The following is a 24,417-nucleotide window of genomic DNA, read 5'->3' as shown; positions in this document are numbered from 1 at the left end:
AAAAGTGTATTCATGCTCATAAATACTGATTTTAGCAAACTAAACAAGTTTTTTCTTCTGAATGAATGAATCAAAGTGGTTATGAGGTAATCTTTAAAGATGTTTCCTAGTATAAAATCTTGCATCTCAGTTGTTTACGACGTCAGTTTGCACTTCAGAAAGCATTTCAGAAAGTTTCTAAAATGTGTGCTCTGTGTGTTATACAAGTTCAAAACAGTTGTAGGTATACCTATGAAGTCCAGCCACTTAGAAAGGTATGTTTTTTTAATTTTTTTAGCCACTCAGCAAATATCCACCTTTGATCAATGATATCTCCTTTTGGCTGCCTTCTGAGACATACTCTGAGAATGACTTCTATGATTTGGCTCGAACCATTGGTGGAGACCTGATAGAAAAGGTTGTCCTAGTGGATGAATTTATCCATCCAAAGTAAGTAAAACTGTTAACACATTTTTCCTGTGGTCAGAATATAAATGTTTTAGTTCTGTACACCAAGAAATTCTTGATTCTTACAGTGTTTGCACGTTTCATTCTTTAGCTCCAAAACATTTTTACAACACTTTCAAGAATAAGTTTTTCTACTTAAAAGCATTACCTTATATTTCAGTTTTGTACTAGTACTGAGCTTCTGGTGTTCAGACCGCAACCACAGTGTGTTGTGCTCAGTTAATCACAGCAGCAGCGAACCACTGCCTTCCTCAATACATCTGCCAGTGCATGACACTCTTACCCATAACATGTCTGATATTCTAGTCCTGCTCTTCACTGAGTGACTCGTGTTTGTCTCCTTGTTCTCTTCCTTTCTTTTTCTAGTCCTGATTCACTAGTAGACCTTTACTATAAATGTCAGGGCTAATAATGATTTGTTGCAGAATACTGTTGTTGGTGTTCAACAGGGAGAAAAAAAATAGGCTTTGTTCCTTTCTTTCTGACACTTATATCTGCTGTTGAACAATCTCTCCAGCTTCAGAATACCTTCTTATGGATAGAGCAGCACCAACACGACCATTGGGTGCACGGGTTACTTGTCCAACTGATACTATCAGTAGTCTCAAAAACTGACAAGTATCAGCTATTACATATGCACTGATTTTCAATTTGCTGTTTCCAAATCAAGAAGTACACATGCTGCTGGCTACCCAACTTTCTAAAACTGGGTTTTAAAATAATTTATCTTCTTTGAGCCTTTTTTTTTTTTTTTTGGTGCTGTAGAAAGGCAGGTAGTAAACCTAACTGCGGTGGTTTTTGAAGATGATAGGAAAATGCTTTGTGTTGTGCTCCAACATGTATAGATTTTTTTTTTTTTCTTTTCTACATCCAGGTATTTGACCTTATTGTTCTTTTGAATTTGATGTGTGTTGCAGACCAGATGGATAGATTATTCTATGGCCTGGTTATCATGGTGGTTCAGTGGATTAATATTTATGTGGTTTTTTTCCTTTTTAGCCTTTTTTTGTGGTATTACATGTTTCTGCTGTGTGTAGAAATAGAAATGCCAATGGAATTTGTGTGGGCATCTGAAAGCTTTGAGTCATTAATTCTTGAGTGGTCCTCACGTGCAAATCATGCGAAAGGATCTTAACCCTATACTCAAAATGATGTGTCCAGCAGAGGAATGTAGGCTGGGATAAGATAATGAGTACTATTCATGGTAAAGAACAACAAGACTCTATCTTACAGAGAAATTCAAAAGCAAGTTTGTTGCGGGTATGGATAACTTCTTTTGTCACTTGGACTGCAGCATAGCATCAGTTAGCACAAGTGCATAGACGTTGAAGGCTGCTCACACAGATCCTGCTGAAAATATATTTAATTGTCTTCTATCATGATGGTTCTGATACAGTACAATCAACATTTTTTGTAAAAATTGGGATGTTGGACCCATTTTTGGAACTGGTCCTTTCCATTCATTCATGCTGAATGCTCATTGTATGTATAACACCTCTGTGTTCATTGCTACTTTTTGTCGACATTCCTTCTGGTGATACCAAATATGCAATCATCTTTGTTGTTACATCTTCTCTTGGGGGAAGGTCCTGTGTGTAGTGTAAGCAGCTCTTCCAGGGCTGAAGGTTTGAAGAAATCTTGTTCCCTGCTCCCTCAAACAGAGGTAGTATTATTCTATGATTACTCTTGCAGCTCACCAGAGGAATCCATATATACTGGGGGGGGGGGCCTCGCCAGCAGCACTACATCAGTCGTGGCTCAGCTCATGGGTCATGCTTCTCTTCTTTACTGGGAATATTATCTTCCATACTAGTAGAGTGGTGAGGTAGGGACAGGATTCACTACTCTGGATTTCTACTATATGTGTTTTCTCCTTTGATAATGCTTTGACACATCCTGAATGTACACCAGGGGTGACAGTTGTTCAGTGCAAGATTGTTTCTTCCTCTGCAAGGAATACATCTCTGGTTCCCTCTGTGACTTCTGCAAATAGATGGGAAGTATGACTGCTCACTGAGAATTGTCACACAGATTTAGGACTTTTCTGGTATTGTCCTCTAAAGCCATTGAACCCTCAGCAGACATCCAAATATATTTTGACACTACAAGGAGGAAACATTTTTCACCTTCATGTCTGAAGAATTTGGGTGGTGACACTAATGGATTGTTGGTAAGTGATGTTGTAGTTCTCTTAGTTTGTTCAACTGCAACAACAATAAAAGAAATCTTTTAAAATGCCACATTAAAAACCAGTAATTCCAAGGAGATTATCTAACTCATTAAAAAAAGAATTATAGGTAAAGGCTATAACATAATGGTTATTTTGCCCTTTCTTCTCAGAACAGGGTGTGTGCAGATATGTAACTTTTGCGGACTGATGACATAAGCCATGTAAGTCATTCTGTCTGTTCTCTAAAGCCTTTGGAAGACTGACTCTTTGAAAAGAGTGTTCTGCTTAGTCTTAATTCCACGATAATTGTCTTGTACAGGAATGATACAGTGGCTTCTTTAATTCAGTGTTGCAGAAAAGCCTCTGGGCACAGAAATTAACATACAAGATCCTCAGTGTTGCTATGGATCTGTATGTTACAGATCTAAATGCTTGTAATCATTATCTTGAATTTGTGGTGATTCTGGTTTGGAGGATGGGAGAAAAGTGTATAAGATAGGGAAGCCTACAGTGCTGCTGTCTTGAATGTTAGTTACTTACAAGCAGCTTAATAAGTTCATGCATGTAATTAATCGCTTCTAGAATTTAAAATTCAGACTTTTTTCATCCTTTAAAAATACCAGTTTCATGAGGAATTAGGACATTTGGCAGTCTTACTTTCCTTCTTAAACTACCTTTCTTAGTTATAGGACTATAAAGATTGGAAAACAGAAAATGCTATACAAGTAAAGCTAGTTTAGAACACAGAAAGAGGTCTTTTAATTAAGATCCTTTATGGAGGCTGTGTGATACTGTGTAGTTACCTTACAGACTTTTCTGTGGTTCAGAAACCTCTCAAGGTTCCACTGGGCTTCGGACTGATAACAGTACATTGCAATTACAGTGTGTATTAGCAGTGAAAATGTATTCCTCTACAGGGAAAAGGAAAGGGGGGAAAAAAGCATGAGGCAAGTAATTGTTTAAACAAGGAAGAGATGTCTGGGAAAAAAAGTAAATCTTGATTATCTGCTTTGTAAGGTGATAATGTTGAGACATCTTCCAGGAAAGCACAGGCAATTAAAAGATACAGCAGGAAGGAGTCTCATTGCTGAAAAGCACAAATTTAGGAGGATGCCAAGTTACTGTGCTAGGGTAATTAAGAACCGTTCCAGCCTAAATGCAACTTAGGTAAACTTCACTAAACAAGACACAGCACTGAGGTAAACTGAGTAATGTGCTATGTGTGAAGAAGGCTTTCCAGAAAATAAAGTTTTTGGTTCAGTTTAGTCTGTAAAAATTTTATTTTCTTTTCATTACAGCTGAAACTAATTGTAATGGATACCAGCCTAGTGGGGCTAGATCAATTGTAAAATGTTTCAAGCAGAAGGTTATTTCATACTGCAGTCACATGTTACCTTGAGGTGGAAAAATAAGTATTCCCTATTAGAAAATAATGTGCTATCAGTAGTTAGGACATGTAGACATTTCCGTATTTACCTCTATTGAATTTTGTCTGAATTCCTGTTCACCAGTGCAACAGGTAGACCTCACAGAGCAAAGAAATCCATATGCTCTGTTCCAGGCAGAGAACTGAGTTCTAGCAACTAAGTCGCAGTAAGTAGCTTTTGCGTAAAGTGATTCTGGAAACCAGGATAACTGTAGGGATGCTCAGCAAGAGTGCTCTGATCCACAAGAACTTCCTCCCATTGCTTTCAGCCCAGTGATTCCAAACAGGTCCACCTGCCCCAAACGCTCCTTTTGAGTCAAAAGTGTCGAACTAAAAGGAGAACATGGACTTTTCAGGTGTCTGCAGTCCCCACACGCCTCTCTATGTTACAGATGCGTGTCTGCATAAGGTATCACATGAGAGGAGACCACCTGTGGATCTCAGCTGCCAAACAGCACTTGGGACCCTAGGTAGCTGCTCAGGGGGTTTAGATTTATGGTCAGACTGGGAAATCTGGGAATACGGTATCCTTGAACAAGAGAGACAAGAGAGGAGCATCACCTGTGTGAGATACGGCTCTTGCATTCAGAACATGCATCTAGGGGAGGGAGCGAGTAGTACATGAGGCTGAACAGGTCAGAGGATAATCCTGTCAGCTGTTGATACCTTCCCATCGCCCATAGCATAAAAGGCCATCACAGACCTGTACAACTGAATGTGGATGAGAAGGTAAGGCCCACTGTCCCCTGATTTTTAGGATATTCTTGGAACCTAAATATTGTACCAGGCTTGTCCTGATAACACAGTCAGGGTGTAACTTCATCTAAGACAAATAACGCAAAATGTGGCTGTAACACCCATTATTCAGGCATATAAAGAATAAATCAGCAGACACGAAGAAGTAGTTGTGGCTTTGCTGAAATGCCAGGGAAACTGAGTGAAACTGTGGCAGTTATGGCAAGAACAGGAGCGGGGTATCTGTAAGGCAAGCACAATAGAGAAGAAATGTCCCCTTGCAGTGAGCAAAATGTTTTCCACAGTCCATCTTGTGGATTTAGGCTCTCTTTGCTTGATGCATTAGCTGCAAACATTTAGGTTTTCATACATTTGGTTTGTGGAACATATTTTTCTGTGTATGGTTTGTAAAATCAGTTCACTGTGACTTGTCTTGAGTTGTCATATGCTGCGTGAGCCGTGAGACCAGCCACCGGAAGGCAGTGGCACTGTTTCTGCTACCCGACTGAATTATTTCTTTCAAATCCTTGGAGATCTTTAAGGACCTTTAAGCATTGCTGTGCAAATACATGATGAGTGAGGATTTGTGGCTGACATTTTTCCCTTTGGAACATTCTAGTGAACAAACATTTGCAAAAACAAAGAGAATATTTTGGACTATATTGATACTGAAGGGAGAAAAGAAAGTCAGAGGTTTTTTCCTTACTTTTTGCAATGGCTGATGTACCCTGCCTATCTTTAAGTTCAGGCCTTCTACTACTCAACTTTTTTAAGCTGTCTAATCAATATGAATGACCTTCAGAAGTTAAATCAGAAAGTAATCTCCTTTGCAGTGGTCAAGACTTCCCCAGTTTCAGAAAGGAAACAGGTTTCACAGAGGAAAAGAAAGGCTGGCTAAATGGCAGTCAAAAGGTAGAAAGGTCTCTGCCCACTACGAATAAGCAAATCAAAGCTGCTGCTATGCAGAGAATCCCAGTAAGGGCAGTGTCTTGCATTTCTGAGACATTCAGGTAAGTATTGCGACCACAGACACATGGAATTCCAGGGATGGTAATGAAAGCACACCTGGCCAAAGTAATAGAGGAATTACTGACTAATCACACATGGTAGAATATGTGGTAGAAGTGGCAGAATATGTTTTTGACCTGAGTTGTCCCCGATAAAGAGGACAGACACAGAGAAGAGTCCAGGTACCTGTCCCCTACAATGCAGCACCACAAAGAGAATCCAGAAATGCTGAGGCTGCTTGGGGGAGCCCTGCAAATGTTTTTTTTCAGCTTAGCATGCTGTGTCTCTTCTCCTAGGTACCTTGCATCATCCTGTCAGGTGTGATGGCCTCACATCCTCATTCTGAAAAGGTATTTTGTGCATTTTGCAGAGAGGATGTTTTCCTATTGGTCTGGGACCTGATTTTTTAAAGTTTGATGCTAAAATTTCTTTTTTATTAGAAAGAGAAGGGAAGGAAAGAAGGATATGACTCCACATCTTCCTTTGTAAGGAGGATACATAGGTAGGCTGAAAAAAGTATACAAACTGTAATCAAGAAATGCAGTGTGTTCTCATTGGTACTTAAGAGGTAAATTTTTAATTAGAACGACTGAAAATACCCTGAAAAGGCAGTGTGGAGACAGTAAAGGGAAAAAAATTGATTTGCTGCGTTTTGACGGCTACGCTGTTAAAAATGTAAGTGAGGAATAGGTAAGAAAGGATTTATTCTTGCATTTGAGTGAATTACTTGCCCACTTCTGGGATGAGATCTGCACATTTGGTAACAGTCTGTTAAGTGAAGGGAGAGGAAATGTATTGGCTGCTGTGATGGAGTAAGGTAGGTGCACCGTGACACCATCTTTGGAGACTTTGGGAGTACTCAGATGACTTGTGCCAAATAGTAAAAGGAAAAGATCTGACAGCGAAGAGTCAGATCCTATTGACTGCTGTGTTGTGTCAACACACACCCCTAGCTCCTTGTTAGTATATAGAAAAAACAATGTAATAACATTGTTTTCCTTTTTTTTTGCCAGATTTGTTGCACTTTTCCTTCTCTAGATGGAGATCAAATCAAATACTTTTAGGTCTGGTTATTTATTGAAGCTGGCTTGGTTTTGTCTTGCTTTTGGAACAGGTGAATTAAGCAGAATAATTCTGAAGCGCTGCTTGCTGCTAGTATTACGCAAATTAAAACAATCAGTTCAGTCCCTGAACACCTTGTTGTTCTTCAGCCTGAGCACTTTACAATTTGCTGAGGGATTCTTTGAGATTACCTTTAACTGCTGAACCGGCAAAGTCCCAGCAGCAGCTTCTCTGCAGAAAAAACAACCCAGAAGCTGCTTTTGATAGTAGCTAGCAGAGGATCGGTTTCCTATTAATGAACTGTGTTCTCCATCTCTGGAATTTTTTTCTCTCATTTGGTCAAATGAGTGTAAGACTAATATTTTTGCAATAGATTAACTGTTTATGGGAGGCTCTGTCAGTGGATACTGTTTAGACTTCTTAGCCTTTCTTCAGCTGTCGCAATAGAGCATGACTATATAGTGGCTAGTTAAAACACTACAGTAGTACCCCCAGTCCCACTTCTCTTTTCCCTCCCTTGTCCCACCCAGGAGCAGTGCCACCTGTTTTCTCTCATGAATAAGAACCTTTTCTGTCATTTCTTGTGTCTTACGGGCTTCAGCTTAGAAAACACACCTGTAATGGACATTGCATACTTGTGAGTCCATTTCACTCCTGGTTTGTGCATGTCAGGTGTTCCCCTGTGCCCCAGACCAACCTGATGGCCAGTGGTGTTTGCTTAATTCACAGTCAGAGTGGCCCCAACTACTCTTCAGCTTCTTCCTCTTCCCTGCCTTTTCTCCTTTGAAAAGCAGCTGTGTAGAAATAGCAGCTCTGTTCTCATAGCAGCTCCTGCTTAGAGGTGGTCAGGGACTTTCTGACCAAATTTGTTTAGAGTAAAGACTGGGCTGCCCAGGGAGAGATGCTTTAAGAAGATGTATGGGTTCTGGTCATGTCCAACCAGAGCCTGGACAACCTGCCACCTGAGGGCTGAGACGGTGAGGTTTTTGTCCCGGCTGCCTGGAGGTTTAAAGGAGCCTGGACCTGGGCTCCGTGTCTGTAACTACAAGTTAACCCTGCCATGCTGGTTGCTATGTGGCTCCAGGGTGTCTTGCACTTCCCACTTTCTAGCAATCTTGATGCCCTGCTGTCCCCCACCAGGACTGAGGCTGTCAGAGTTTAGCTTTCCCAGATATCCTGCACAGCAGGAGGGGCATTCACAGAGCACAGGGCAGCCATCTGCTAGTTTTTACTTTTGAGGCAGTTGAACTGAAAAGCTTTTCATTACTCCTTTTCCTCCCCAGTGAAAACATTCCAGATTGAAATTAATATAGAGAATTGAGTAAATAGGCACATATTTTTGTTTAAAAAAAAACGTTTTCAGATATTTTAGAAATTCTGAATTTCAACCAGCTCCGTTCCTGCTTCTTTGTAGTACCTTATGGGTGAAGTCAGAGATAGCAAAAATGAGCATGCACTTTTATAGCACAAGCCAGAAAGTATTGTTTGATATGGAAGTAGACCTTTTCAGTGCTGTATTTATTATGTATACATGTGTAGACTTGGAATCTGTGTGCGTATTTTTGTTAAGCATCCTCTTCAAAGGTTTTTAAATGCTTGGCCTAGAGCTTTTGAATTCCAGTGTGGATTCAGATACCTAATTCCCTCAGGTTGCTTTGAAAGTCCCCCAAATAACAGTTCCCTGCCCAAATTGAAGAGTGCCATAAAGAACTATGAGAGGAGTGAGAGGAGGGACAGAGAAGTCTATCCTGTAGAAACAGCATGTCCTTGAACTGTTCGGCATCTGGTAATGCTGGGCATTTCTTGCTTCATCTGCCAGGAAGATGGACTTGAAAAATACTGGTAAATGCCTTGGCTTTGTTTTACAAAAAAGAAAAAGAAAAAAAAAATTTAAAAAATCCTTGTTTTATTCAATAAAGTGTGAGTTCTGTGACTTACGGCTTTTTACACAGCTTGTGACTGCCAGTTCAGACCTCTGATGCCAGTGTTTACTTGAAAACCATCTGGTGGGGAAAAAAAAGAATAATCAACTGATCAGGAAAGACAGACTCTACCTTCCCTCCTATTCTCAGTGTTCAGACAGGCACCATACAAATAGCTGTTCTTAATGGCTCGCTATTGAAGTCTGAGGTTTCCTTCAAACCACTGTATTCAAATCAATTGTGGGGCAGACAGTGTTCTGCTGTACCATCCCTGGCTCTTCAGAGACTTCACCGAGAAAATCATCTTCACTAACTGAAAATAATTTACTATTAATGAGCTTCAGTAGGAGTCCCATTATTCTTTGTTGGTGGGAGGCTGGTGGCAAACACGCAGGCTTGTGGGAGGATTGGTACTCAAGAAAGGAAAAAGATGAAGTAACCACAGGTTCCCATTAGGGGCGGGGCGGGGGGGGAAACACAGCCCTGAAGTGTGATGTATCACCCGTGATATTCCATAGGAAATGTAATCACCCTTCACGGGTAATGAGAAGAGAGGAAAACTTAAGTGTGTGAGCCACACAGAAGACAAATGTCAACTCCCTTATGTATTCAGGCAGATACAGAGGATAGCCTTGCTGTATAGAAAAGGGATAGCTGGAGTCACAATGAATCTTTCTAAGAGGCTGCTCGGCTGAAGAGCTTAACCTTTCTTCATCATGTCAACCTGGAGTCAGCCATTCACCACCAGTTCTCAGATGCAGCCCAGAAATCTTTGCCACAATTCCCAAAGCACTTCACAGGAGGCGTCACAGGAATTAGCACAGTGATTTATTGACAAGCAGTGGGCCGGTGAAAAATGGCTAGAGTCAGCTGCCACAGGATGCACGGGAGGATAGCAGTAGGCTTGTGAGTGCTTCTGAGTTCAGAGGAATCCTAGTGAATCACTGTCCTTGTAGACCAGAGGTTGAGACTACTTCTGTGCAAAGCAGTTTTTCATCATACGTAATTGTGAGCATATTATGGTTTGAGAAGCATTGCAATGGCTGTGAATATGTCAGAGATAGAGTGAAAGGTTTTGTAATCACATTCCTTAGACGGTTAATATTGTGTTCTCTGAAGAGCTTGAAATCAGTTTAATCTTGCAGTGCCTTTTGAAAGTGCTCTACTCAGCAGCTAGGGTGGGGGAAGAAGTCACTACGTGTAAGAGGCAAAGAGTCCTCCTTTCACCTGGTGCTTTGTCCCTCTCTTTCTACTTCATATTGAAAGGGTTTTCTCTGCCTATGCCTTTGCTCTGTCTCTGCCTGCTGCTGCCGGGGACGCACATCACTCTGCTCCGCTCTCTGCCCGAGAGGGGGGATGCAGTACCCCTCCGCACTTTTCTTGATGTCTGCCCCTGCCCCATCCATTCTCCCACAATAACACCATAGCTGGCCATCCTACCCCAGCAGGCTAGGAAGTCAAGGTGGACCAGTCCTGTCTAGGCCACCCATGATGGGTGCCCATGCTGCAGTCTGGGAATCCCTGCAAGAGTATATGGGTGAGGGAGGGAAATGTGTTTTGCCTAGGTCTCAGATCTCTGCCTGAAACCAGTTTTTCTTTAAAATAATAGACACATCCTTCATATAACTTTTGTCCCACTCCTCCTTAATCAACTTTGAAACAAACTTTAGCATGAAAGTATTGTATGTTTGTTTTCTGTAGTGTCATAGCAGTGTGAAGAAGCAACACGTCTGTAGCTGATTCTGAGTTTCTCTCGAATTCTCAAAAGAATGAATGGAGATCTGCATGGGAAGGTAGAGATGGTATTGTTTGCTTATCTCTTACAAGAAGCTTTCTAGCCACAGAAAGCGGCCACAGTACTGAGAAAGCCACACCAAGCATTTCTTAGGATGATGAAGGACTTTGCTGTCCTCTGTGTGTTGAGAATTGCTCCTGTGCGGTGCCTGCACACGTTTGCACTCATCTCTTGACAAGGCCTTCACAGAACTGTGTTGAGGCCGGTAATATGGTGGCCAGGCCCCTAATTCTTAGGCTGGATTCAGCCAAATGTACATCCTGTAAAGCTGCCAAGATGGGAGATGAGAGGAAAAAGTCTCCATGTGCCCCTCTTCACTTCCTAGTATTACTGCACAGAAGAGAGATGGATTTAGCACTAAATAATTAATCCTGCTCTTTATATTTTATGGATCCAGAAGACATTTTTGTAGGAGAAAAAACCCTATAGCTAGGAAGGATTTCTTGAAGCTGAGTCAAAGCATTAAGCAGCTCAAAGGTTATTTATCTCCATACTGGAAAATGTCAACATTTAGGCTGAGGAAACAAGGTTTTCTTTAATTTCAGAACAAACAAATGTCAGCATTCCTGAAACAGATCACAGCATCTTCCTATTGTTTGTTTTGTGCTTGATGGATGTTTTATTTTAACCTACCAGTTAACTTTAAATAATTTGTTTAAGAAAATTGTTGCCAAGTTCTATCAAATGCTAAGTGTTCTTGTCTCCGGGTAAATTGAATATAAATTCATGGAACTGTGCACCCCATAAGATCTGTATACTATAGACATGGACCTGAGCTGCAAACGTACGGCTGGATGGTGACTGCTGCCATTCCAAATTCCTCTGGAATTCAGGTTTCTGTCCTGCTTCTCTCAAACACTGTCTGGTAACATTAATATTAACACTAACACCATGGAACTGATCTATTATTTATCGGGCATCACACAGAAATGCAAGGGAAGGGTGCCTTTTAAAAATTATTCTGAGGACGAAGAAAAGATTTATGTTTAGTATTTTCGTGCCTGTTAGTACATGTGTGGGACAGATGGATAGTAAGGAAGTGAATGATTGTTCATACTTGTAACATTTGAATAGTTTGTGTTCATACTTTGTGAATGAACACCAGAAATGAGATAGATGAAGACTGATTTAATGTAGTTCTTGTGGGGTTTTTTATTACCTTTATATGTGAAGGTCTCATGGTTCTCAGCTGAGATTGCTGCCCTCATCCCGTGGACCAGCGAAACAGAGGAGGCTGAAGTTATTAAGTGATACGTCTGACAAGCCACAATGGAAATTTAACAGTTTAGGTCAGAACGTTGCCTTCAGTTGTGTTGGGTAGATGGGATGTGTATTGAGCAAGTGAAAATCAACTAGGATGGTGCAGCAGGTTCAAGTTTTTCTTGAAGTAAATGGCTAGGCTCAATTATGCAAAGCCAAGTGTTTATCTGTGGGTTGTGCCACTTGGACAGACATTTTTTGTGGTGTCTGCTAATGCAGATATTCCTGGGTTTGGCTTTATAAAATGAGTTGTTCTTTTCAGAGCTTCTGAGTGTTAGCAACTCCCACTGAAATCACTGGGTACTGTGGGAACTCCAAACCTTTCAAAACCACGCCCTTGCTGTCATTCACAGACTATCCAGAAAACTGAAATACCAACAACTTAATGGGACACTATGAAAAATCAACCTTAACATCTTTTGTGTGGTTTTAGCTATTTTTGATCATAATGCTAATTCTCCTGTTCAAAGTGTTTTAAGAGGTGAAGATAGGTGAATATTTCAATATGCAGCTTCTGGAGGAAGGTGATACTCTGATGTGAGGAGAAAAAAGGTCATTGAATGTAATGTAATTTCATTTGAAAAAAGGGAAGAGAATACATGAGATGTGTTTAAAAAAAATTGAAGGGGATGAAAGAAACCAGTAGGACCATCTTTCTCTATTGTATTAGTCTAAGAGGAAACATTCAAAAAGCTTACTAAAATGTGCAGCATGGTGTGTAATAAGTCTGCAGTACTGGATATCTTTCAGACAAATAAACCTCTATGGTTACACAAAAATTGCAAAGGCTGTCAATTGTTGTGCTTCAGAACATAAGTGACATCTGCCTGGGGTCATGATGAAATCCCAGTATGAATTATGGACCTGAAGTATTTATAAAATCACTGTTGTATTTTATACAGCCCTGAAACATCTGTTACTGGACAATTCTATCAGCAGGATACTAGATTAAATGGTGTCTTCTTATACCTCAGTATGGCAATATCTATTTCTTGTATGTTTAAATATGTAGAATATCTATATGATCTCAAACTTCCCATTTGATATAGTAGTTTCCTCAGTGGGTCCTTTTGGGCTTTTACAATCCATTTTCTAAATAGGAATTACAGTTATATACCAGTTGTGAAATTGAATATTAACCTAGTAGATCATGATAATAGCCATTATGGGCCACCAAGTTGAATGTGTGTTTACACAATTCTAAAGTGGTAGATGTTTAACATTACAAATTCAAGGTCTTCTACTCTCCTGATTACTAACCCAGTTCCTTGTGTTGTCTTTGAAGTAAATCCACTCTCAGCTCAGTGAAGAATATTTTAGGGATAAATTTCTAAGCTGGTTTGGTACAAGTAAATTAATGTCCCTCACTAGTGTATAATTGTGCTAGTTTTATATATGTTGTGAACCTACTGGATTTGAAATCTGCTTGGAACCCGTGCTTATCTTCTCTTTAATCTTCCCTCTATCATATGAGGTCAATTCCATCATACACAATGTATTATCTCCCTGGAGAAAATAACATTTCTGTGTACTAGAGGGAGAACTATCAACCTAGGCAAATACAGAATGGAAAATCAATATGTAACATGGATTCTATACCTACTTTAAAGTTATCGTCTATGTAATTAATATTTCTTCCCCCATTCACTCTTTTTTTTTTTTCTACTTTCAGTTTCAACATCTATTGTCTTTCTGTTGTTCTCCTCATCTGCAGTCCTTGTAGCAGCACACAGAAAGCAGGACATAAGATTGTTGATTTCTAGTTGAAGCAACAATGTCCGTATGTGGAAGAAGTTAAAGCAAAGAGATTCTCCTAATGATATTCGTTTTTTAAAGGTCAAAAACCCCAAATGATCCTATCCACTAAGGCAAACTAGCTGAAGCCTCAGGATGATTCAGGGATTTGCAGTGGTTCTCCACTCTTTCAACTTGCAGTTTTGTTTTTGAGTATGGCAGTATGTTCACAGGGTGAAATTTCTTGCCTTAAAAGCAGTATTTCTGCCACTACTAAGTTCTGCTTGGAGCACTGGGCAAGACAGGAATGAAAGCTGAAGGAAAGCAAAGGTGAAAAAAAAGACACAGGACAAAAGCACCATAACTAAAAAAGACTAATATCTTCAAACATGACTGATGACTTAGGAAGCCTTAATAGGGCCATGATTCTCCAAAGCAGATGTTTAGCACTTCTGAAAATGAGAGGAAAAAAAGAATTCACCAAACACCTATATCTTTTGAAAATCTTGGCTGAGAGTTTAAAAAATGTGCATATGAGAAATAAGTGTGACCACAATCCATGCACATTATTTTTACTAAGTAACTAGACTTCTGAATGTCTTTTGGTGCCACCTCTCTCCCTGCAGAGCTGCTGCCTACCCAGGCGTTCCCTGTTCTGTGCTTCATTCCTCTCTTCAGTGGAGCAACTTGCAGCAGGTGAGCAGTCTTGTCGAGCAGCATGCTACACAGCAAGAATGTGCTCTAGCTCAGAGGGGATAAATCTTGGTCCTTAAATCAGGAATTCTGCTATGGATATCAGTGTGACAGTACTTTACTCCAGAAACCTGAGGGTTTCTGGGGCTGGAGATTGTAGCAGTTTGAAGTTAACGTGTTAGTCTCTGACTTTCTTATTCTTTTATTTATTGATTATTTTCGGCACGAATCCTATTTATAAAATAAATCTGCTTTGACTTGTAAATTCAAACTAATTGGACTTATTCTTTAATCCTGTTATGGAGATATGTTATGTTTGCTTGTCATTTTCATTGCAATTATGAATAAAAAGAAGCATCCACGGGAAAAGAATATATATGCACATATTCTGTGATAACCAAGTAGCCAAAGCTGTTGCAAGTTTGATGGGCAAGAGCTAAAAATCTGTGACTGGTCAGAGCATCAAATGGAGGAAATGCTGTGAAATAGTTCTGAAGAACACTTACTTGTTGACCCTAGCTGTGTTTGCATAGTGTACTGCCAACAGAGTGCAGCAGCACCATAGAGAGATGTTGCAATCATGGCTATTAGTTTTCATTGAAGAATTTTGCCAAGAAAGGTTGGACCAAATGATCCTTGGGGTCCCTTCTAACCTGGTATTCTATGATTCTATGAATTGTGTCCTTAACTCAAAGCTTACGTGTAATTTATTAAGGTCATTAAAGAATTTACTTGAGTAGGTCAGGCATACACTGAAGTAATGGCTTGCAAAGCACAACAGTAGAAAGAAAAATACCGTATAGGTGGGGAAAAGCTATGTCTTTTGAACTGTATATTATAGACTGTAAATTAAAAAGTCCTGTGTAACCTGGCATTCATGGTAAGTTACTATTCCAGTGTATTAGTTTGTCCCAACACATTCCACCAGTTCCACATGAACAGATAATTCCTGTGCTGGAAAACACAATTACTAAAATAAGTAGACTTGAAAATAAAATATGCTGTCAGCAAGGCACCTGTAATTGGTAGTGGAAAAGATTGTAATACATTTGGAGCAGTTAACTGCACTTTCTTCACAATCAGGGTTGGCACAAAGTGAGCCTCTTGAGTGTCACCCCAAAAAGTTCTTCATTTTTGAAAATGCAATCTAAAATTCTTAGCAATTGATTTGTTTTCCTGCTTATAATGGGGGAATTTCCATGTTGGAGGAAGTGGTAATATTAGCTGTCGGAGAACTGTTCTTTGAGTGACACTGAAACTCCATACTGGTCTCAGTGAAGCTGGGAGTGTGACAGGTGCCAAAATCAGGGCCTCAGCTCCATCCAAAGTCCAGTGACTGAAGTGGGATTAGGATCAGGCCCTGTGTGTTTCCTTTGCTCATTAAAACCCAATCTGTCAACAGGGAACACGGAGTCATTTCTCCTCCAGGAACCGGGACTTTATTGCCAGTGAATTCAGTTCTCCATTAAGAAATGTGATGACTGATGTTAGAAATACTCATGTTATTCAGGAGGGACGTGCTGATATTTGCTCAGTAGGGTAAAGTGGTAGCTAATAATGAGATTTGCATTACAGTTGCATTCAGAAGTCCTTCCGGTTTTCTGGTATTTTGGAGCTACAGAAAGCACCTAGATGATGTAGCAATACATTTGCACTCTGCTTAGCCACGTTTTTATGCACTGGTCACCTCTGACTGAAAAATCAATCATCCCCAACTTTATTAAGGAGAAATAAAAACACAGATTCATTATCAAATTTTCTCATATTGTAGCACCAGACCAACCAGGTATAGAACATGAAAGAGCAACTAACACTGTAACTAAGAATGTTTTTTTTCCTAGATATGACAATGTAAACTCTTGCAAGTATGCAGCTGGGAAGGAAGGGAGGAGGTAACTAGCCATTGCTGACTTTGACTTTGCCAAGCCAAACTTTAACTTCATATTGCAGTCATGCCTGGTTTGTCTGGCTAGGAAACAGGTTCCTTCATCATGTTGTTTGGTTTATTGTTTGCCATTGACAGGCATTTAGGGGTGCTGACAGGGCTATCAGCTTTTCCATTACTGAAGGATACCCTCTTTACAAAGACTCTTATTACCTTTAGGAGAACTTGTCTTAAAAAGGAATATATTTGCTTTGGAAGAGGCTCTGTGAGTTTGCTTATGTAGTGTTACAAAGATGCAATCAAGGTGTACTGTTCTTAGTTTTGTTCTTGTCTACAGTCTGTTCCTGGGTCTCAGAAAAATAACAAGATTAATAACTTTTACATGAAATTAAAAGATGTAATCATAGCATGGAAAATAGACTCTCAGAAGACTAAAGAGTGAGGACTAGTTTGCTTAAGCATTAGGAAGGGCTGTCAGTGAGACTAAGAAAAGTTTACCTTAACTGCAGAAGTTCAACTTTTGTAATCAAGGCTGCTTGATAACAGTCCAAACATGCCTTAAAGAATATGTACATCCTTTCAGATGTAAAATCTGGCATGCACCTAGTACCTGCTGCCACTGAACAGTTCTGGTAGCAGAACAACCCTGGAAACACAGGGAGTGCTGGAGTAATCCGAGGAGTGTCCCTCTAGTTGGGTGTCATGTAGCCAGCAGTAGCAAGTCTAGGATGCTGCAGAGGGTGGTGTATGAAATCTTTCCCTAAACTGTTAGGAAATTATGTCTCCATTACAGAATGTCTCCCTAATCTCCATCTGTTAGTGATTGCTTATGGTGGAACTGCGGGGATTATTTGTATACGTACCCAATTACAGTTTAATCCTCTTGTTTCTTGGCATCACTAGTATTTTGTGGCAGAGTTCCACAGGTTATCCATCCGTTGTTTTTAAAACAAAGTATCAATTTGAAATGTGATTTAGTTCTGTTTGACTTTGTATTAGGAGGGCAAGTAAAAAATACTTCCTAATTAACTTTCACTATATTGTGTTATTTATCCAGTCCTGTCGTTATCTTTCAGATAAACAGCCCCGATCTTGCCAGTCATTCCTAATTCAGTTGTCTTTCTCTGACTAATAACTTTTGCTGCCTGACTCTAGGACCCTTTATTGCCTCCATATATTTTTTAGATGTGGAGATCAGAGTGAGTCTGTATGCAAGGTGAGCACATGACATTGAATTTCATGCTACCATTATAATATTTTAAGTGTTTTCTTGTTCCTTTGGGAAGATTCTAGCTGTTGTTTACCATGTTTGTGCTGAGCAAATTTCTTGATCTTTTGGGGAATGGCATGATGGGTTTCCCTTCAATGAACTCTCTATTATGTTGCTGGATTTTATTTCTACCTATTTTTTCAGCAGTAGATTTTGTAATCTGGTTATTTACCCCATTGTCGTGGTTTAGCCCCAGCCAGCAACTAAGCACCACGCAGCCGCTCACTCACTCCCCCTACCCCGATGGGATGGGGGAGAGAATCGGAGGAGTAAGAGTGAGAAACACTCCTGGGTTGAGATAAGAACACTTTAATAACTGAAATAAAGTAAAATAATAATAATAACAATATAATAATAATAGTAATAATAATATAAAAAGCAAGTGATGCACAATGCAATTGCTCACCACCCGCCGACCGATACCCAGCCAGTTCCCGAGCAGCGATCGCTGCTCCCCGGCCAACCCCCCCCAGTTTATATACTGAGCATGACGTCATGTGGTATGGAATAGCCCTTTGGTCAGTTTGGATCAACTCTTCTGGCTGTGCCCCCTCCCAGTTTCTTGTGCGGCTGGCAGAGCATGGGAAGCTGAAAAGTCCTTGACTAGCATAAGCAGTACTTAGCAACAACTAAAACATCAGCGTGTTACCAACATTCTTCTCATTCTAAATCCAAACCACAGCACTATGCCTGCTGCTAGGAAGAAAATTAACCCTGTCCCAGCCGAAACCAGGACACCCATCTTACCAGTGTTTCTTGTGCGCTCTTAGTCAAAGGATAGACTAGATGTTGGGATCAGGAGATGGGAAGAAAAGATAAAGACAGCATTCATCTTGGGTAGTGTTGCCTCAAGTGTTTTTTCATTTATAGTCCACGAAAAATTTGGACTATACTTTGAATGCTCAACTGTGTGCTTTTTTTCTTTCAGTTTGTTTCTGTGTGTGTAGAAGTAAGCACTTCTTTTTTTTTTTTCCCCTCTTTTCCTCTGGTCATTTCATACATGGAACTTGTAGCAAAGCTGTAATAAAATATATTTGCCTTTTTAAGACAAATTCCTGCCACCTCCTTAAGGCACCCTAAGGCCTCTCATTCCAGCACTCCCTGAGCTCAGCCTGGCTTGTCAGTTGCAGTAGTACCTTTTTAGGTGCTTGTTCTCTGAAATTCTATTGAAATTCTGCTGAGGCTTAATGTTTTAATACTACAAAGTATCAACTAATGATAACAGTAAAAAACAGCTCAGTCAAAGCTGCCCTTCAGTTACCAAAGCAGTTATTCTACTGGCCCGGAAGCATTAAAGAGAGCTCGGTACTTTGTGACCCCCCGAGATCAGTGTGGCCCCAGTGTTATCCTGAAGAGTCCATCTCTCCATCGTTTCCAGCAGCTGCTCCCTGGACTGTGGCTACAGAACCCATGGAGGAGCAGTCTCCAGTGAACACTTGTTTTGATAGCTTTGACTATAGTTTCAGCAGAACAAATGTTTTCAGAGTAAATAAACGAAGTAAACTGTCTGCAAAGCCCAGCCTGCTCAACTTTAGTTTGCCACTTTATGGGTGTGGATCGCACGAGTTCGTAATTCCAAAGTCTCTCTGAAATTACAGTTCTGCAGCCTTTCCCAGTGAGTGGCACAGACACCCGAGAGGCCAGAGTCAAAGTTGCAGAGGTGACTAAATAGTTTCTCTTAACTTTTAAGGAATTAGCTCTGTGAGCTAAATGCTATTCTTTTAATAATAATTGGCAAATATGCTATTAATTCTGTTCCTGCTTTCTGGAGGGCTTCAGTTTCAGCCACACTGATGGTTGAGCTCCTACCTTCTGAAAATGTGTGGCCAATTTCTAAGCCTGTACAGTAGCTCGTCTGAGCAGCAGCTGAATCAAAAATCTTCTACTGGCTCTCACAATTCCTAGCAGTGCTGGGACAAGCCCATTTTGGGATGCTTCTTTGCGCTGTGTTTTAAATAGGAGGCATACTCCCTCCTTGCTGAGAATGTTTTTGTGGTTTTTAGGGTTTTCTTTCTCAGCATTGGCATTCGCCTGTTTGTCTGTCTAGCCCCCTTCCCTCCCTCTCCCCCCAGTTTTCATTTTCAGTTATTTTTGTTTATGTTGAACTTCTGCCTGCTCAGCTGCAGCAGAGCTCAGTGTTGGCAGTCCGCCTTGTGTTGTACAATTCTACAACTTCTGCTGCTTAGCAGCATGTTGGAAATCGCTTTGAAATAAATCCATTTTGGACCGAAAGCAGTGTCTTTGTTGTTACCCCCCTCAGAATAATTTGGTGCTATAATTGGAATTCTCATTTGAAATAAATAAACATGATTTCTGATCTACAGACAGATCTGTATGCATAGTCAGTGAGAGAGAGATGCGTGCATATAACCCTCCCCATGGAACAGAGATGCATTTGCAAAGCATGCATGGCACTTCTGGTGCCTTGGGGCAGGTTAGCACTGGAGAGGGAGGGCTGGAGGGCAGCCCCAAATCCCTGCTGGGTCCCCCTGAGACCTGTAAAAGGAATTGTTTACTCCGTACTGCTCTTCACATGAATGTGCCGTAAGCCTTGTGTTGTTTCCACGCTCATCTTTGGAAAGCTGATACCCAGTGGCAAGAGTAGGAAGCTGTAGCTCCACCATGCTACTGCTGCCTTACCAGTCTTTGGATGGCATGTGGGAAGGGAGATGAAGCTGTGGGCATTCATGCTCCCTTTTGTGTGTAGGCTGAAAGCAGCACCCAGTCTAAGATTACCATTTCAACAAGGAAATTCAGAGAAAATTGACAGGAATAATCGAAGCAAGGGAATGATTGAGAAAACCAATTCTGGTAGAGATGTTTTGGTGGATGAATATGATAGAGATCTAGAAAATCATGGGTGGGTCAGAGAGGATGGGTGAAGAAGGATGGTTTCATGGCTTCTACTACAGAAGGCAGCATGCTTCAAATGAAACTACTAGGAACCAGCTTCACAGCAAGCAGGAGCTCTTTGCAGGAGGGTGACATAGATGACAAAAGTTCATGTGGGGAGACTGGATGAGTTAATGCAGAGGAATATACTGAGACATGAAAAATATGTAGAAGCGACATGCATCTGGGTAATGCTTTGTGTTGAAAACAGATTGGAGCCCAGGAGAGTATTGGAGTCTTGTGCTAATACACATGTACACTGGCTTGGTTTTTAACTTAAGGTATCCACTTATCAAGACTGTTTAACTGTGTGTCTGCATTTGTGTGGTGGGGGAATATCTTTTGTTGCAGACAGAACAGGTCTATATTATAGGCCTTTGGTCTGGCCCAAAACAGCTGTTCATGTGTTCTTGTACGGTGTAATTCAGTTACTTGAGATTTTTTTTTTTCCAAGGCTTTGAAATCTGGGAATTTTTGCTGCAGGCTATTCCCCTTTTTTCCCTGTATCCCCATAGTTGCGATCAGCTGTTTGATTTTTAAAAAACAGATCTCCTGAAACCTGATTGCATTAAAATCTGGTGCTGTAAAGGGAGTGTTTAAATCCACTTTGTGCTCCTTTACTTGAGAAATGTCTGGGACGCAGAGACTTAAAATTGCTTTTTCAAGCCAAGAACATGGTTGCTGTTTGTCTGTCACACCAGTAATGGTTCCAAGTGTTTTTGTGAACTCAATCAAGACACAGTCTGGTGCAGCCAGAAAAGCAAGGGGTGAGAAGGTACTGATGAGATAAAAGTGAGGCAGGGAAGACCTGCAGCACAGCTGATTTGCAGTTAGCATCTTCCCACTTCCCGGTTCTCTGCCTGTCCTGAAATTCCAAAGGAGACAGAAAGAATTTGGTGTGAAAGGATGCTAAGGATGACTGTAGAAAGCTGTCAGGGCTACAAACAGAGATGTGTCTGTGGTGCCAGCAGAGGAGGAACAGGTAATGCCCTCTAAGCTTCTGCAGAAAGAGTCATTTAGCACAGCTTGATGGGAATTGGGTAATGGCAGTATGTTTGGAGATTAGATTGAGGAGTAAATGATGGATGAACTGCATTGCCCAAAAAATACTGTATACAGCTGTCATGCCTGTGTTCTCAAGATCAACAGCTGTTGTAACAGTGAGTAGTTGTCCCTACACTGTCCCCTTCTCCTCCCCCACACTTAACTCCCCATTGCACTCCTGTTGCTCAGTGATGCAGTAGCACCTATGAAAAAAGATGAAATGGCATAGATTGTATTTTAAACATAACTGGAAATCCGTATTTTGGTTTTTTTAAAGGATCACTTTCCATTGCAGTTTTCTTCTAAACATCCAAATGGACTTGTGCATTTCTTGAACATAATGAGTGAATCAGTGGGGTTTTCCCTCCTTCTCCCTTAAATTACTAATGATTCATATCCCAACATTCCTGAGGAATGGGGGATATTGGTACTGGCGCTGGAGAAAAATGGACTCCAGGAAAAAGCTTACTGGCTTATTCAGGCATTGAGTAAACCTACAGCTTTCAGAATTTATATAAGATAAACTTTTTATAAATGGTAAGATAAACTTTTTAGAATTGTGTCATTTTTTGTATTGCCTCTTTTTGGGCTGAAAGAGGGGGACTTTGGGGACCTTGCTGAGTCATTTTTATGCCAGAAAGATGCCCCAGGATCTGTGCCAGACCTGTCTTCCTGCAGTGGTCCGCAGAGATCAGTTTCTGCAAATGCAGTAGACACAAAGAGACAGAGGCAGTTTCTTTGCTTGTGATTTCTGGACCTGTCTTCCCACTGGGAATTGTGTTCCCCTGACTGTTGTCCATGTGGTCTCTCAGCTCCATATTCACTATGGATTCTCAAAAGCTGCTGGTTTTCTGGTAACTTTTCTTATACAGGATCCAAAGATGTGCAACCACTCCACCCCACTAGAATCAACCCAAACTAGGGAAGCACCTCAGTCTATGGCTTGACTTCACTTTGTGCATCACTTTACGCAGTATCCTCTTACTGTTTTAACCACCACTTCACAGATAAGCATTCTACTGCTTGATGCTTTCGATCTGAAAGAAACCTGTTTATGTCATCACCTTATCTGCAGTCTGTGTATGATGATGCTTATTAATAACTTCCAGTGTAGCACTATTGCATAGAAAACCAAAGAGCCACCTCTGATGCCTGGAAAATTTGGTGGGTGTGTTTTTGAAATGGATACTGCGTGAGTGCAAGTTAGCTGGTCATGGACCTGGGAGAAAACATCGCTGAAGGAGATTTTTCTGTACAATTCCTATAAAATTGTCTAGACAAAATAATCTTTTCAGGTAGAACTTACACAGCAAAAAACCAGATTTATACATGATGACTTTAAATTGTATAGTAAACTTTTGTATTACATTTTTTATTAAATTGTGGACTCTTTAAAGTTATTATCTTTGAACATTGATACATTTCTATAACTTGATTATTTTCGTACCTAATAAAATTCTAAAGAATTCAAGGTTATTTCTTAGCGCTTAGAATTGTATTGCCTAGTGTTGCCTTTGAAGTAAGTTGTTTAAACTATTCAAACTGTTTATGCAAGGTTCGTCTCTTTGTACTCCTTCAAACCTAGATAAAATCCCTGTTTCCAGAAGGTATGTTGCTTCAGGAGGCACGTACGTGTGCCCCTGCCTGGCTTGTTTTCCAGCCTTTCCCATGCCCTGAGCCTAAAGACCCGTTCCTGATTTTGGTTCTGTTGTCCAGCCTTCTGCTAAAAGCACAGTTGACACTGACTTCAGACTGGGTCACTCAGGGTTTTATCCAGTCTGCTCTTGGAAACCTCCAAGGATGGATATCACACAGCCTCTCTGGGCAACCTGCTCCACTGCTTGACTGTCCTCATGGTGAAAAAGTCTTTCCAAATATCCGATCTGAACCTCAGTTAATCTCAATTTACTGTTGTCACTCATCCTCCTGCTGTGCACTGCTGTAAAGAGGCTGACTGTCTTTTCCATAACCTCCTTGTAGGCACCAGAAAGTAGCTTTTAGGTCCCCTAAGCTGTGTCTCCTTCCAGCAAGGCTCCACAGCCCGTCCTGACAGGGCCTGCACTCCAGCCTCCATCTGCCTTGTGTTCTCTATCACTGCCCAGTTTATCTTTATTTCTATATATTTTTTTGCCCTTGGTGCTGATCTCTGTGTCCAATTACCTGAGGATTTTTCTCTGCAGTCAACATTTTTGATCAGTCAGATCAGTCCATCATTACAGAGAGCATGATCTGGAACTTCTGTGGCTAAAGACATTTCTGTGGTATTTCAAACCTATTGCACCAGGCGTGGGAGAGCAGTGGCACTGCTGGCTAGATAAGCAAGGTGAACTGGGCCATTAGCATTACCAGCACAGTGCAGCACCTTAAAAACTGGGGAGAACTGAATGGGAACCAAAATGCCTATTAGTTTAATGAGCTATAAATAAAATACTTGGCCAGAAGACAGTCCTGGTTTCAGAAGAGTTCATTTCATTTGGACACGGGATCATCTGTGTCCTGGTTTTGCCATAGGTGGAGGAGGTGATGGTTGTTAAAATGACACAGGAGCCCAGCTGGCTTGAAAAATGAGGGATTGCACCATTGTATGAGAGCTGAAGGCACATGTGTTTAATTGTTTCTCTGTAAGACTGCAGTTTTATTCAAGGACTAGAAGGATGCAGGTGGATTGGGAAATCCATAGCACAAATTCTCTACCAGCCTGAACAGGGTGACAACAAACAGGGTGACAATGCCAGTTTACTCCTGTAGAGGAAATGGCTTAGCATTTCAAATAATTTAATTTTCTTTAATTGTGAAATCAAAGTATATCAATCAAGTGTGAAAAAGGGCTCAATAAATTTAATCACAAAACACTAAATTATGGCTAGATGGTAAGTTTAATTTTGTCTTCTATTTCTTTTGATGACACAGAGGAATCTATTGGTTATGATGCTCAGGTAATTACCTATCACAATGATAGTTTTAATGGCACATGATTTCTTGTGTTTTCTGCTTGAAAAATATGCTACGTGGGAGGAAAACAAAATCATTTTTGCAATTTTGTAGATTTTCATTAGCAGACAAATGTATTTTTT

At 40.6% G+C, this 24,417-nt stretch overlaps 1 protein-coding gene across 1 annotated transcript in view; it reads left to right on the top strand.

The window, feature by feature from the left end:
- Positions 1 to 24,417, top strand: part of FARS2 (phenylalanyl-tRNA synthetase 2, mitochondrial) — a 199,684-nt gene that overhangs the window by 116,034 nt on the left and 59,233 nt on the right. Inside the window, exon 5 of the mRNA XM_075704989.1 lies at positions 278 to 429. Within this exon, the coding sequence (XP_075561104.1) occupies positions 278 to 429 (152 nt within the window). The remainder of the gene's footprint in view (positions 1 to 277; positions 430 to 24,417) is intronic.

The sequence above is a fragment of the Pelecanus crispus genome, chromosome 2, assembly GCF_030463565.1.
Source record: "Pelecanus crispus isolate bPelCri1 chromosome 2, bPelCri1.pri, whole genome shotgun sequence".
NCBI lineage: Eukaryota > Metazoa > Chordata > Aves > Pelecaniformes > Pelecanidae > Pelecanus > Pelecanus crispus.
Note: the sequence above shows the minus strand (reverse complement) of the source record. Positions and strands in the feature narration are given on the sequence as shown.